General features: G+C 39.1%; 2 protein-coding genes across 3 annotated transcripts in view; one reads left to right on the forward strand and one right to left on the reverse strand.

Annotated features, from left to right (window-relative positions):
• BRF1 (BRF1 RNA polymerase III transcription initiation factor subunit) overlaps positions 1-14455 on the reverse strand; it is a 169632-nt gene that overhangs the window by 89774 nt on the left and 65403 nt on the right. For both annotated transcript variants that reach the window (XM_008934781.4, XM_018082429.3), the window contains exons 4-5: positions 13147-13178; positions 4020-4092 (exon numbers count right to left, since the gene is read on the reverse strand). In XM_008934781.4, the coding sequence (XP_008933029.1) occupies positions 4020-4092; positions 13147-13178 (105 nt within the window). The remainder of the gene's footprint in view (positions 1-4019; positions 4093-13146; positions 13179-14455) is intronic.
• Positions 17-2107, forward strand: BTBD6 (BTB domain containing 6). Its single transcript, XM_029964342.1, has 3 exons — positions 17-103; positions 383-501; positions 727-2107. Exons 1-3 carry the CDS (start codon positions 23-25, stop codon positions 1757-1759), a joined length of 1233 nt encoding a protein of 410 aa, XP_029820202.1. The 5' UTR covers positions 17-22; the 3' UTR covers positions 1760-2107.

Here is a 14455-nt window from a genome sequence, read left to right on the forward strand (position 1 = left end):
CCCTGCTTGCAGGAACGCGCTGATGTTCAATAACGAACTCATGGCTGACGTTCACTTCATCGTGGGCCCGCCAGGGGCATCCAAGAAAGTTCCTGCCCATAAGGTTTGTGCAGATAATTTTTTGGCTTTTTAATGCTGCCGTGCAGATTGCCTTCTACCTCTGCTTTTACAACTAGGTTGCACTTTTCCCCCCCCCCTAATTACAGCTCTTGTCTAATCCCAGAAGTAATTCACATATACTGCAATTAAAGGGAACAGTCTAAGGCAGTGTTCTGCCTCCACTGCAGCTTGTAACTTTCCCTAAATGTAGCTCTTAGCAAAGCCAGCACGCTCAGCTGTTCCTGATCCATGTTACTGAGGCTTCTCTCTCTTTATTTTCCAGTATGTTTTGGCAGTTGGTAGCTCTGTCTTCTATGCTATGTTTTATGGCGATCTCGCAGAGGTCAAATCTGAAATCCATATACCAGATGTGGAACCTGCAGCCTTTCTAATCCTATTAAAGTAAGTGGCCTCTACAAGTCTACTAATTACATGGACAAAATCAAAGTAGCTTATAAAATATACATCTCCTAATTGGCATTGTGCAATATGCACTTATTGCTGTTTACTTAATGTGCTGACAAATACTGAATGTCAGATTCACTGCCAGCAAAGACGACTATAGATTATTTTCATGGCCTACTTCTTTTTTTTCCCTAAGAAACTATTTTTTTTTTCCCCGTCTAGATACATGTATAGTGATGAAATAGACCTGGAAGCTGACACAGTTCTGGCTACACTGTATGCTGCCAAGAAGTACATCGTGCCGGCCCTAGCAAAGGCTTGCGTCAATTTTTTGGAGACCAGCTTAGAAGCGAAGAACGCTTGTGTCCTGCTGTCTCAGAGCAGGCTCTTCGAGGAGCCAGAGCTGACGCAGCGCTGCTGGGAAGTGATTGATGCTCAGGCAGAAATGGCACTGAAGTCAGAGGGCTTCTGTGAGATAGATCAACAAACACTAGAGATCATTGTAACCCGGGAGGCACTCAACACCAAGGAAGTGGTAGTTTTCGAGGCTGTTCTCAACTGGGCAGAGGCTGAATGCAAAAGGCAAGGGCTGCCCGTTACGCCACGCAACAAGAGGAATGTATTAGGGAAAGCTTTGTACTTGGTGCGGATTCCAACCATGACTTTGGAAGAGTTTGCCAACGGAGCTGCCCAGTCCGACATCCTCACCCTTGAGGAAACTCACAACATATTCCTATGGTACACAGCCGCAAACAAACCCAAATTAGAGTTTCCACTGACAAAGAGAAAAGGACTCGTGCCTCAGCGATGCCATCGGTTCCAGTCGTCTGCGTATCGCAGCAATCAGTGGAGGTACCGAGGGCGATGTGACAGTATTCAGTTTGCCGTAGACAAACGGATATTTATAGCAGGACTGGGATTGTATGGGTCGAGCTGTGGCAAAGCTGAGTACAGCGTCAAAATCGAACTGAAGCGCTTAGGCGTTGTCCTTGCTCAAAATCTGACAAAGTTTACCTCTGACGGCTCCAGCAACACCTTCTCTGTGTGGTTTGAACACCCTGTGCAGGTTGAGCAAGACACATTTTACAATGTAAGTGCTATTCTTGACGGTAACGAACTCAGTTACTTTGGACAAGAGGGAATGACTGAAGTGCAATGCGGGAAAGTGACGTTCCAGTTCCAGTGCTCCTCGGACAGTACTAATGGAACCGGAGTACAAGGAGGACAAATACCTGAGCTCATTTTCTATGCATGATGCATTTCACCTTGATTGTATTCCAATGCTGCAATGATGCACATTAAGGGATTTTTCGGTTTTACTATGAACTCTGCAGCAGTATGGAATGTTGCGCTACTTACCTATCTGCTACATCAGGCTATACAAATAAGTGAAGGAATGCTCTTGAATTTAATCTTATTTTATTTATTCATAAGCTATTTGACTTAATTATTAAGACTGCAACAAGCAGAAAAATGTTAAATTTTGCACGTACTGTGCATTTATTTTGTATATAGATAACTAACTTGCTGACTTAAACAGAATGTTCTAAACTAGAGCAGTTTAAGAATCTGTGAAATATAAAACATTTTTACTTGCCCTAAATCCTGTGTACTTGATCATTGCTGATCTTATGGCTCGTGTATGTTAATTCACGTACAGTTAACAGGGGTGATGACATTATGGTCTGGTCCTCGTGCATTTACACATGGCAAATACAGAGGTTCCCTTGCCTGGTAACTTAAACTATCCATCAGCAGCCTTTATTTCCCTTCAAAAAAAAGGGAGCTGACATTTATGGAAGCTTGGGGTTTTCGTGTATTGCCCAAGCTGAAGACAGACAAACCATCAGTATAATCAAAGTTGATCAAAATAATCCTGTGGTTATATTTGAAAGCTTCTAATACCCCTTCACACACATCATCTGCAGTAACCTCCAGCCTGCCCAGCAAACAGCAACACTGCCACTTGCACCTGTCAAAACTGTACCCCATTTGAAAGGCTAGAGTCAAGACATACAGATGAAGCTTAATGCAGTGACAGGCTCCCTCACAAATTTAGCCCAGAGCTGTAATACTGGCAGCCACCATCTAAATTTACATCCCGTCCTTACAATATTTAGCAGCAGACATTAGAGAAATAATTGCAAAATGGTCTTTAGGTTCACTCAAGAGTGCTAATTAGAAATAAGCCATCTTTAACAAAAAGTGTTGGATCTTCCCCCCCATTCTGCATAGTCTCATGCACTATCAGCAGTCATTTTATGCTAGTACCCTTAACTTTTCTTAGAGAGTGATAAAAGTAGGTGTTTTTTTCTCAAGTGTCTGACAATCATTACAGATGAGCCAATTAGAAATACCTACTGGTTTCTATAAATCTCTCTTCTTGTAATGACCTTGTAAAGAATACTCAAACAGCAGTCTAAACCAATATTTTTTCCATGTACAACAAGTACCTCTACAGCTAACATTTCTTGTTTGCCTTTTTCTAATCTGCATTAATTTTCACCTTGAAGCTAAGCTGCAATACAAATTCTGCCTGTTCTCTCAAAAAAAATAATGAAAAATAAGAAGGGAACTGAATTATTGAAAACAAGAACTTTCTACCAGACAAAGCCAGCACACCAGGATAGCCAACAGCTGCCCAGGTGATGCTCAGCATGAGCTGCTGGTTCTCTTGCTGCAAAGGCAGCAGTTCAGTGCCAGCTGAGTACAGCTGAAGGGGTGTGTGTGTGTGTTGTTCTTCAACACAGACATCTGATTCTCTCAGTACAGATTAAAGAGAGTGGGAGTAAGAGTGGGTAAAGATACACGAAGATAATTCCTGAACAGAGGTGGATAAGAGTCACAAGACCTCACTGTAAATGCACTCTTTTAACTGGAATTGGCACAAGTTCCCTTGGCTTAAAAGCCACAGCCCAGACAACAGCTTTTTTGGCCTTTTGACAGGTTAAAACCCACCTTCCTATCACGGTTATGATTTCAGTGTTGACTTATTAAAGTTATTCACATGTTTGGAAAAAGTTGCTCCTCATTTTCCATCAAGCCACTTGTATTTCGAGCATGGAACACCTCACCTACAGGTGATGGACAGATAGTAAATTTGGCAAATGTTTATCAAACGTTTATCAAATGTTACATCTGTGGAAGTGAAGTGTGATAGGCCTGTGCAAGCTTGCAGACACACACAAATTTGTTACACATCAGCCCATTGTCTTAGGATGGCCTAAATGACTCTCAGAAAAAGCAACAAAATTATTTGCAAAAGAAAATAGCATCTAGTTCCAAAAAAACTCTTACATAAAGCCTGTTCTCTTACATAAAGGAGAACAGGCTCTTACAGTCAGCAATGCTCTTCTGCCTGGATTGATTCCAGCTTCATTTTAAAGTTACTACTTGAATATTTAGCACACAGTACTATGTGTATATATATATACAGGCATACATACATATTTTTGTCAAGTAATCACGCAAAAAACACACTCAAATAGTCAAAAGTCAACTCATAAAAAAAATACCTATGGCTGGAGCATTTATGCAGAGTTCTCTGGCCAACAGAAGGAAAGTTTTTCCCAGCACATAGACATTCACCTATTAAAAGACAAAAAAAATAATTATTTAAATCTTAAACCACAAATGTTTTTAATAGAACATTTATATGGAAATAAGAAAACCCCAATTTTGGGAATCCTAAACAACCTGCTTTAAAAAAAATCAATTGAAGTAATACGAGTGATATTCATAGGTATAGGATAATACTTGGTGCTTGTCAAAATCTGCACAAATTAGCATTGTAAATCAAAGCATAAATTTATCTTGAAAAAAATTTAAAAAGTTGCTCATCATGTTCTTCAGTGGGTTCAGTGCTGCTCCGTAGTATAGTTTTTCAGTTGTCACCTAAAATCATAAGGCATTAAGTAGACTTCAATATAATATCAGTATATATAAAGTGTCATTTATCTTGTAACATTACAAAACCTGAGCAAATACTCACAAGTCAGTGCAAATTTCAGCCCTGCAAGATCATCTGTAGTGGGATAATTAAGCATTGCATAAGCACACGCCAAACTTTCCACCAAATCAAGGAGTGGTGCTACATGCCCCAAGGGTTATTTGTCATCTCTTACTGTTTGGACATTGGCCCAGATCACATTAAAAACATTAGGAATATTAAAAAAGAATAATAAAAAAAATAGATTCAGAAAAGCTTTAAACCACATTAGTTCTGCTCAGGCTCCAGGGACAGAGCTCTGCTCCCCTCCTCTCCTTCAGTGCTGCACCCAGGAGGATGTAAACTGAGGGAGGATACTCTGATTTGCAATTTATAGCATAGGCAACTATATTTGTATTTTACAAGTCTGAGGAAGCTTGCTTTCTCTATCTTAAGATGTGTTTTTGTGGTCAGCAAGAAAGGCAGGATATACTCCAGCTCCCTATCAGTCCCAAACATTCCCACAGAGCTCCGTGAACACCTTGCTCCCCCAAGGCATATGTAAAGGTCAAGGTTAGTATAAAAAACTCCATCCTCCTACACTCCCAACAAATAGGTTTGGGGTTTTTTTAAGGATAGTATATACTCTATGGCTTTTATACAACAGAACTGCCCCTCTCTTTTCCTATGCCTGGATAATAAAGGCGTTTACCAAGCAGTCAATTACCCAACTGAACTGCGAACATGGTGCAAGCCTATGGAACTAAAAACCTGTTACTAAGTATAATCTCTTTCGGTTTCAAAGAGCTTTGCCGACATTAGTTTAAAAGCAGGCTTTCCTCCCAAGTGTATATATGCTTCTACCAACCTAGCAAAAATAAATATATATATATTTAAACAACAACAAAAATAAAACCCCAAACAACTGATACATTTTCACCTAGTACTTCAAAATGTTTATGTGAAAATGTTCTTGACGTGTATTTTTCTCAAATTTAAAAAAAAAAATTAGAAATGAGAACTTCAAAGAAATCCTCAGAATGATCACGTGCCCTGAAAGTGACTGTGCAATCAAGTACACGTGATATGATGGTAATTCATTCCATATTTATTGAAAAGTGGTGAACACCTTCCATGCTGCATCTGACCAAGGGTTGGACCAGCCTAGAAGATGCCAAAGTACAGCCTTAAACTTTACTGTCCTTTTTTTTCCTGAAAAGAGCAGCCAACATAGAAGCACTATTCTATGGGAAGGAAGTGAACAAAATATAACCTCTGAATAAGAAGTATATTTTCTAGGAAATAAGTCACCAAGTTTCATACAGAAAAATAAGCACCTACTGAATCTGGCAATTCATACTGGAGTCTGAGAGCGTGTGACTTTCCATCAGCCGCAGATAGAACAGATATGGCTACAGCAAAGTATCTGCAGTGTTTCAGTTGGCTTTAGACTCACTGCAAGCTCGAAATGGCTTGTTTTGACCTTTTGTCTAAAAAAATATTAACATAAAGAATGAGGGTTTGGCTGTAGTTTCAGCCTTCTAAGCTGGCCGACCAAGTTACTATAAATCTTAAACCTCATCCCTTAGATTGTGTTCTGCAAGGACGATTTCACCGCACAAATCAATAAAGTTACTTCAGTGGAGCCAAGGAGATATGATGTTTCCATTAGAGGCTTCACAAACTCATCTAGTTCTTTCATTTTAGTCTAGAAAAAAAACCCCAAAACTCAAAACGAGTATTTATCCTTCTAATCTTTCTGCTTGTCACGACACCCAAATACCTGATGTTTGTCTCCATCAAACCATGTCACTCTCTAAGAAACTCCACCCAAGCTAACTTTCCGTAAATGCAATAATAAAGAACAAATAAATATGAAGAGGCATAAAGAAGGGAGTTTTTTTAAGTGAAGTTCTAACAATCAAAATGAGTGCCAAATTAAATCTAAAGCAAAGACATATGCATAATAAATGTGCTCAATGACTATATATCTTTCTCTCCTTAGCCTAAGAGCCTCCTGATCCAGAGTCTATTTGAGAAGTAATACACTAAATCTAACCTGCTTTTCCACTTCACTCATATCCTCAGTGTTTTATGACTGACTTCAAGGTGTAGTCAGTGTATTTGTACAAAATAATAAATGCAAATAGAAATGGTACATCAGGGAATTTCTTTCTTTTGATCACAAGCACATTTCTTTGTAGTTTCTGGTTACTACCAACTTAGAAAGAAAGGAAAATATACAGTGAATTACATGCTCTATATGGTCCTCCTCATGAAGCTCACACATTTCTAATACTAGGGAAAAAAATCACAAAAAGAATGAAGAATATTTAATTGCTTTCAGTTTTCCTGGCAAATCAGTAGGGGAAAAAAACCCAAAAAAACAACAACTTAAGGCCCTCTCAAACAATATGCTTCTCAACTTTAAAAACTGACCACATATTGACAGGTTCTGGGACATTGCTCGTAAATGAGAAATTAAAGGTGGCATAAGGCTCACCCAGGAATCTGTAATGCCATTGAGCTGCTAAAATATGATATTTAAGAACTTCTGGGTTTACTGGAAGACTGCTCTTTCTCTAAAATTTTATGCCACTATCACTAATTTCAGTATTACGTGCACACACAGATCCTGCGACAGAGGAGATATGATAAACAATAGGCATGTAGAGAGGGCCTTTCTTTACTTCTCATCCTTTGCATGGTTTTTTGCACTCCATTAAGCTTAGAAAATTAAGAGAATTAATTTAGAGGCCTACTTTAATTTCTAGTTCTTTCTTCATTAAGAACTTCTTATAAAAATTCATATACTCCAATCCATCAAAAGCTTAATGCTCCAAATTTAGAATCATATGACATTTGCATTTATAAAACCTAATTTTATATGAGTTCTTAGAATGGTGAATAAACAAAAATGCCCTTCTAAAACGATGTCTCTGGCTTAAACTTGAATTGGTGCAGCTTTAGAGCGTATCACATCAATTTCAGCCTCTTTTCCCCCTTAATTTAAAAGGATCCTACCGAAAAACAGTATTTCCCCAAACTCTCCCCAGTCAAAACTGTCAGAGTGAAACAATGGTTTATGCACTTTCATAAGACATTGTTCTTTTTCCACAAATTTTCATCAGATATTAGAATTTCCTAAACTTGATGCAATCACTAGGTTTAAGCATCAACACCTGATACAACAGGCAGGTGTCAACCTCTGTCAGAGGGGATACATATAGACCTGTCACTGAGTTGGTTTTTCTTTAAAAAACAAGTAGACTCTTCAGCAGGAAGACATTTTTCAGACAAAAAGTATGTGCTCACCAAGGCACTGCAAAAGCCTGTTTTTACAGGAGACCTTAAGGTTCGCTAAGATGTTGTCCTTTACCAATAGTTAATTTCTGCTCTCATTATCAAACACATTATGTTAATTAAAAGAAGCATTTAGGGAAGGAATGGCTTCCAATTATTCAGTTACATCTTGACAACAAGATCCTTCTACTTGTTATGCTCTTTGCCCTTCACAGTACTTTTTGGAGACAGCCTTTTCATTTCACATCTGTCAGTCATCAGACAGATTTCAAAGGGACACTTCCAGAGGGACTCTTATCCTTTCATAATTTTCTCTTGCTTTCACATCATGTCTGATCTCTTCACAAATACCAATATACTTCCACTTCTAGAAATAACAACAAATACCTCGTTTCCAGTAACACAGGAATTCATCAGTCTAACACCTTCCCGAATTTTAAACTCTCTTTGGGAAAGAGGGAGTCTCTCATCCATACAATTACCGGGTCACGTTAACTTCTGGGCAGTGGCAAAAAATAAAGCTGCCACCACTGAATGAAAGAAGTTTTTGCTTGACCGTAAGGTTCCATAAATTCATAAACCAATAACCCTTTTGCTATAAGCAATTTCCAAAAGGGCTTTTCAAGACCATAGTGTGGCATTCTGGAAAAGTATTACAAATGGTGACAGTGGTTAAGATATTCTGTCTTTTAGAAAGACAAAGACCGGGCAGTTGGAACACAGTGAGAATTCACACTGTGAAACATCCATGGCTGCTTGCCTAAATAATTAAGCAAGCATGAAAAGCAAATGAGTTTTTAAGGAGAGTGTCTGTTGCTGGGGAAAGAGGCACCTGTGGTTATTTGATTCATTATTAACATTTCTAGTGTAGTAATGCCTGAAGGTCCCAACCAGGTTGTTTAAATTAACTCAATCAACATGGCAATTTGCATAGGGGCAATAAAGGCAAATGCAGTCAACATGTTAATAACTTTAAATGAACAAAGAGTATTAAAAACTGAAGCAAATGAGTACAGTCTTTAAAAGAATACTCTGTTTTACCTTCCTCCATACAATAAACTGAAAATTCCTATTTTTTGGATCCATATTGCAATCAGAAGAATCAAAAGGCAACACACAAAACTACAAACATTCACCAAACCCAGCTGGTCAGGCTGTCATTCAAAAGAGACACAAATCAAAATTAAGCATCTTCCTCTCATACTGTGCTTTAAAGAGCTGCCTTCAGTCTGGGGACTCCAAAGGGAAAGTCTCCTTTTGCTCATCACAGTCCTAGAGTTCTTCCCCCAACACCACAGCAGTACAATAAGCCATTATCATGCTATCTATGCAAGAGAGTCAAAAAGTAATGATTTCCAACAAGCACGGAGGAATCAGAGAGGCCAATGTTGCCTTTAGATGAAATAAATGAAAACAAGTGTCCAAAAGAAAACTCTCAATAAAAATCCTTCTGGACGAAAAAGTACTGTTACTTGACTAGACAAACTGAAGATAAAGAAATAGGGATGAGAGTTGTGGTTTGAAGTGGAAGAGAGGCCAAAGGAAGACTAGACCAAGCAAGTACCAGTTACTGATTTTCACTTCCTGTGCACCCTCTTCCCTTACCTAGAGCTGTAGTGAAATTCAGGTTGGAATGGATCTCAGCAGGTCTCCAGCCCAACCTCCTGCTCCAAGCAGGATCAGCCACATGACAGACCGGGTTGCTCTGGATCTTGGGAAGCTTCATGGATAAAGACTTCAAAACTGTTCTGAGCAACCTGTTTCCCCACTTGGCTGTCCTCATGGTGAAAAAACTTCTTGATATCAGATAATCATCTCACTTTAATTATGTCTGTTGCTGATAATTCTCCTGCTGCACCCTCCTACAAGGAGCCTGGCTCTTCAGGTGTCCAACATCTTGTCAGTGAGCATCACCCTTGTTTAACAGCAGGACACACCACAAGGCACACCAGAAATTATATTCTACTAGGCTGAAACTGGAGATCAAAGCATTGCCAACACCTTTCTCCAAAGTCTTTTATGACCACATTGCAAAGACCATGACAGTGGAACAACAGACTAAAAAAGAAACGGCCGTTTCTGAGGATGCAAAAGGCAGTGTTTCCCCACACCAAAGCAAAACTTCAGCCAAATAATTCCCCAGGTGCAAGGAATGGGATGCTCTGAAACACAGGAACAAACCTAAATTGTTCAGAACTTGGCCAAGGCTAGACAAGCTTCACAGCTCTCCTAAACAAGCCAGGCCTGTCGCTCAGATTGGACTAACAAAAAAGCAAACAAAAGGCCTGATTACAGACCTCTCTAAGGACTATATTTGCAAGTAAAATGTAGTATCTGAAAATATAAGCAAGTACTTTCCCTGTCAGAGACTGATGACTGATCGTCCTTCCAACTCAATCAACAAGCAGCAGGACTGCTCAGCACGAGGAAGTGGTCTGGACATTTTCAGTTCATTTCAGATCATGCTTTAAAGTCCAAATGTATCAGAGGCATACTGATCTGACAACACTTCCAACAGGAGATTTCCAAGACATAGGATATATTTCACCTGAAGATAAAACAGGAGAAAAAAGTACCAAAGAAATTGCCTTTCCAATTTAAAAAAAAACCACACCAAAACAAAACAAAACAAAAAAAAAGCATTTTGGCTTTTCCCAAGGTGACAGCAATGTTAAAACTCCAAAAACTACTGTGAAATGCAGGAGTTCTTCAGTGGAACAAGACAAACTCCCACATCCCAGTCATCAGCATAAGAGGAAAACAGATAAGACTTCTTAAACAGACTGCCATTAACAGTGAAAATTAGGCTCCTCTAATGTGAAGTTTTAGCAGCACAATACTATCTAAAAGCACATTACACTGCAGGGGACAGCTTTTTATTTTTTTAATAATGTTAAATCTCAAACCAACTCAGTAGAGCCAGGAAGAGAGGTTGTACAACAAGTACAAACCAGAGCCTGAGAGGTCATGCTTAGGACTTCCTCTACGCCTTTTTTGTTTTTTTTTTAAATGCTAAACAGATCAGCAAGAGAGGAAGAATACAAATACAACAGGTCATTAAATACTGAGTTGCAGGTAACAGCAGATTCAGATCTTCTTCATATTACTCTTACTTCTAGCCAATACCTGTGTTGTGAGCTCCAGAGAGCTTTAGCTCTACCGGCGCTTGCAAGACACTGGTTGAAGGTCACTGATGTGGAGGGTGCCCTAAGTGTGATGCAGAATGGCACAGCTAAGACTGTTCCCAGCTGCAAGATGGCAAAAGGCAGCAATAAATGGCCTTTTTTCACAGGCTTTCAGTTATCTTTTTTGCTGGTAGCCAGAGTTACACAGCTTTCTTTCTGTTTTGCTTTTAGATGAAACAATACACGACAGGTTGTTATGAGGACATGGTTAAGTGGTGAACATGGTGGTGGACGATGGTTGGACTCGGTGATCTGAGATGTCTTTTCTACCCTTAATGATTCTATGATCTTTTCCCCCTCAAATGCACTGAAACCTATTTCAGGGTGTTCAGTAATTCAGTCAGTAGCCTTCATGAAGACACTCCATAAGGATGCTTCACTGGGTGAAGCATTTTTTTTCTTCAAAAAAATCCTGCGGTCAGATGATGAGCAGCCCTGCAGGTCCCTCACGTCCCACAGCAACTGAGCTGCATCAAGGAGAACACTGAAGAAAAATCTCAACATTTGGTATTATCAGCTAAGCAAGACTTGGCGCAGGTCAGCAGTAGCTCATTTTTTAGACTTTCACATGTGATTTTTTTTGTGATGTAAAATCGACACCTTTCTCATTTTACCAAGAAAAACAGTTACCTGGACCAGTATGACATATTTTGTACAGATGAGTCTGAACAAGTTAAATATTTTGGAAATATAAAATCATTGCTACTACTACTACTGCTCACAACTTTTCTTCTTCCTTAATGGCATTCATATCCCAACTTCAGGATGGGAGAGCTGTTCTTGAAAAAAAGAGGCACTTCAAGGTCAAACAGTACAACCTAATGAACTAATTCTAATAAACTAATTCTTTTTTAGGCACATAATCTGTGGGCAAAGGCTGATCTAAAGCAGAATGTACTGAAGTTTTCTGAATGTACTGAAGTTTTGCCACCCAGGTGTTGTTTGGGGTTTTTTTGTGTTTGTTTTTTTGTTATTTTTTTTTTTGGCTTAGTTTGTTGTTGTGGTTTTTTTGTTTGGTTTGTGGTTTTGTTTGGGGGTTTTTGTTTGTTTTTTTTTTAACAGACTTGGGGTGGGAGAAAAGAAAATCAAGCTAGAACCTGAAAAGCTCCTTTTTACATTCTTAAACAGGACTTTCTGGCTAGCTATACTTAACAATAACAGTTAACATTCTTGTTTGCTCAGATTCACCTTGAAGAAGCCATAAAGTAGAGCTCATCAAAAGCCTTCACACAGTTCAATGCAGATCAAGATACTGAAATCTTGGATTTTTCTCTTTCAGGAGTTGATTATTTCTCTACTAATAATGTACTTCTGCCTCTCCCATCTCCTCAGTTACCCTTCTTTAACCTTTTGGTCTTCATATGCCCCATCTCAGCATCTTTTCTGGATGGAATGTACACAGGGGAAAAGACAAATCATTCAATCTTTCTTGTCTGTTCCTGCTGACATCTTTTCTTTTTTCATCTCTTACAGATACAATACCTCTTCCTCACATTCTGTGACTATTCTTCATATTACTGTGATCGTTCTATTTCAAAATCCTCACCATGAAAAATTACTTGTGTTTGAAAGGAAATGAAACTCCCATTCTACACACGCAGTATTTGGTTGTGAGTAATCAAAATAATTCAATAAGAGTTCAGAAAAGAGAAAAAAGTTACTCATTTTAAGAATTAAAGATTCATTTGATTATTGCAATTCCAGCAGATTGCTGCAAGCAATAAATAGTCTTCAGAGGGATGCCATTTACCAAGACAGCTGGGAGGACAAAAATAGATGCAACTAACCTACTCACATTGTATGTAAAACAGTTGTAACAGGGAGAATGAGGGTAAGGCAACATATGTCAGTGGAGCTTTCTATTTCCACACAGAGAGCAAGTTCGTATTTCTCTCAAAATACATTTTATAAAACATGTTTCTGTAGAGTACGAATCCATTTACACAGAATTACCTACCAAAAAGGTTATTTTTGTCTTCAACAACTGTTGTTTTAAAAATATGTAACATCTGATCCTGTGCCACTGCATTGAAAGGATCATACTAACTCTTGGTATGTTATTGGTAGCAATAAAAGCAAGCAAATATTTTTGACTTTAATTTTACTGAACAATTACTCAGATTTAAGAACCCAGTAATTTTCCACTCAGAATTTATAGAGAAAAATTAAAACATCCTGAAGTTTAACAATTGAAAAAAAAAGTCAAATTAAAAAAAGGTACATTACCTGAAGAAGGTCACTGAGGTCAAGTAACATGTCTGTGAAGAAGTCAAGGAATATACATGCTTGTTGAATGTGACACTATTTCCTAATTTCATCAGCAAACCAAAAAAAGGGAAGAAATAAACCCAGGTTTAACTGTCAAAGAAAGCAAATATGGGTTAGGTACTTCAACGCACCACTTATGCTAACAACCAACATCCAGTTAAAAGTCTGGCTGCCCAAAAAGCCCTGCCAGCACCTGCTGAATTTACTGCACAAGTTGTCTGTGTGAAGTGATGGTCTCAGGGAACAAGCCAACACCCCGTGTGACTTAAAATACTCACCATAACCTTCAGCCTAAGAACGACCCAGTGGTAACTGGGTCCTCTACTCTGCTTTGGTCAGATCCCACCTGCAGTGCTGCATCCAGCTCTGGGGTCCCCAGGAAGGACATGGAGTGAGTTCAGAGGAGGCCACCAAGATGATTAGAGGGAAAGACCACCTCTCCTGTGAGGAAAGGCTGAGAGAATGGAGATTGTTCAGCCTGGAAAAGAGAAAGCTTCACGGTGACCTAATTTGCACCTTGCAGTACCTGAAGGGAACTTCCAGGAAAGATGAAGAAGAGCATGTACTGACAGGACAAGGGGGAATGAACTCAAACTGAAAGAGAGCAGGTGTGGATTGGATATTAGGAAGAAATTGGAATAGGTTGCCCAGAGAAGCTGTGGATGTCCCATCCCAAGTGTTCAAGGTCAGGCTGGATGGGGCTTGGAGCAAACTGGTCTGGTGGAAGGTGTCCCTGCCCATGGCACAGGGTTGGAATGAGATGATCTTGAAGATTCCTTCCAACCCAAACCATTCTATTACTCTGTGATAACAAAAAAACAATAGTAGCATCAAGATAGAATACTCTTATTGCACTTAAGAATATAAAGCATCATCAGTCTCCTATGACAGCTTAGGAGCCCAGGATTCCAGAAACACAGATGGAAGAGCAAACTAAGAAAACTGAAATAAGTTTCTTTTGCCCTCTTCCAGGAGGACCTGTCAAAGAGCTGTAAAGGGAAAGCTGCTTTGCCTACTCTCTTCTTCAGCCAAGCAAATCACCTGTTACCTTTGAGCTTTCACTCCCTTCATCGTATCCTGTGCTACTACAAAACATGAGGTCACCATCTATTACTCATTATGGGCACACTTGGAACACACAATAGTTAAAAAGCAATCCAAACCACTACAAGTTCCCCACTAGATTTTACTGAAAGTAAGCACACTTATAAATGCATTGTCTTAACAGTATCCAAACAGAAAAAAAAAACCCAACAAACAAACCCAA

The sequence above is a fragment of the Manacus vitellinus genome, unplaced genomic scaffold (genome assembly GCF_001715985.3).
Source record: "Manacus vitellinus isolate BGI_N305 unplaced genomic scaffold, ASM171598v3 scaffold_6_pilon, whole genome shotgun sequence".
NCBI classification, from domain to species: domain Eukaryota; kingdom Metazoa; phylum Chordata; class Aves; order Passeriformes; family Pipridae; genus Manacus; species Manacus vitellinus.

Excerpts from the sequence above, each read along its gene's own strand:
- BTBD6 (XM_029964342.1), top strand. The coding sequence starts at position 23 with ATGTTCAATAACGAACTCATGGCTGACGTTCACTTCATCGTGGGCCCG. Across the intron at positions 104-382 it reads AGAAAGTTCCTGCCCATAAG|TATGTTTTGGCAGTTGGTAG; the intron begins GTTTGTGCAGAT and ends TTTATTTTCCAG. Across the intron at positions 502-726 it reads GCCTTTCTAATCCTATTAAA|ATACATGTATAGTGATGAAA; the intron begins GTAAGTGGCCTC and ends TTCCCCGTCTAG.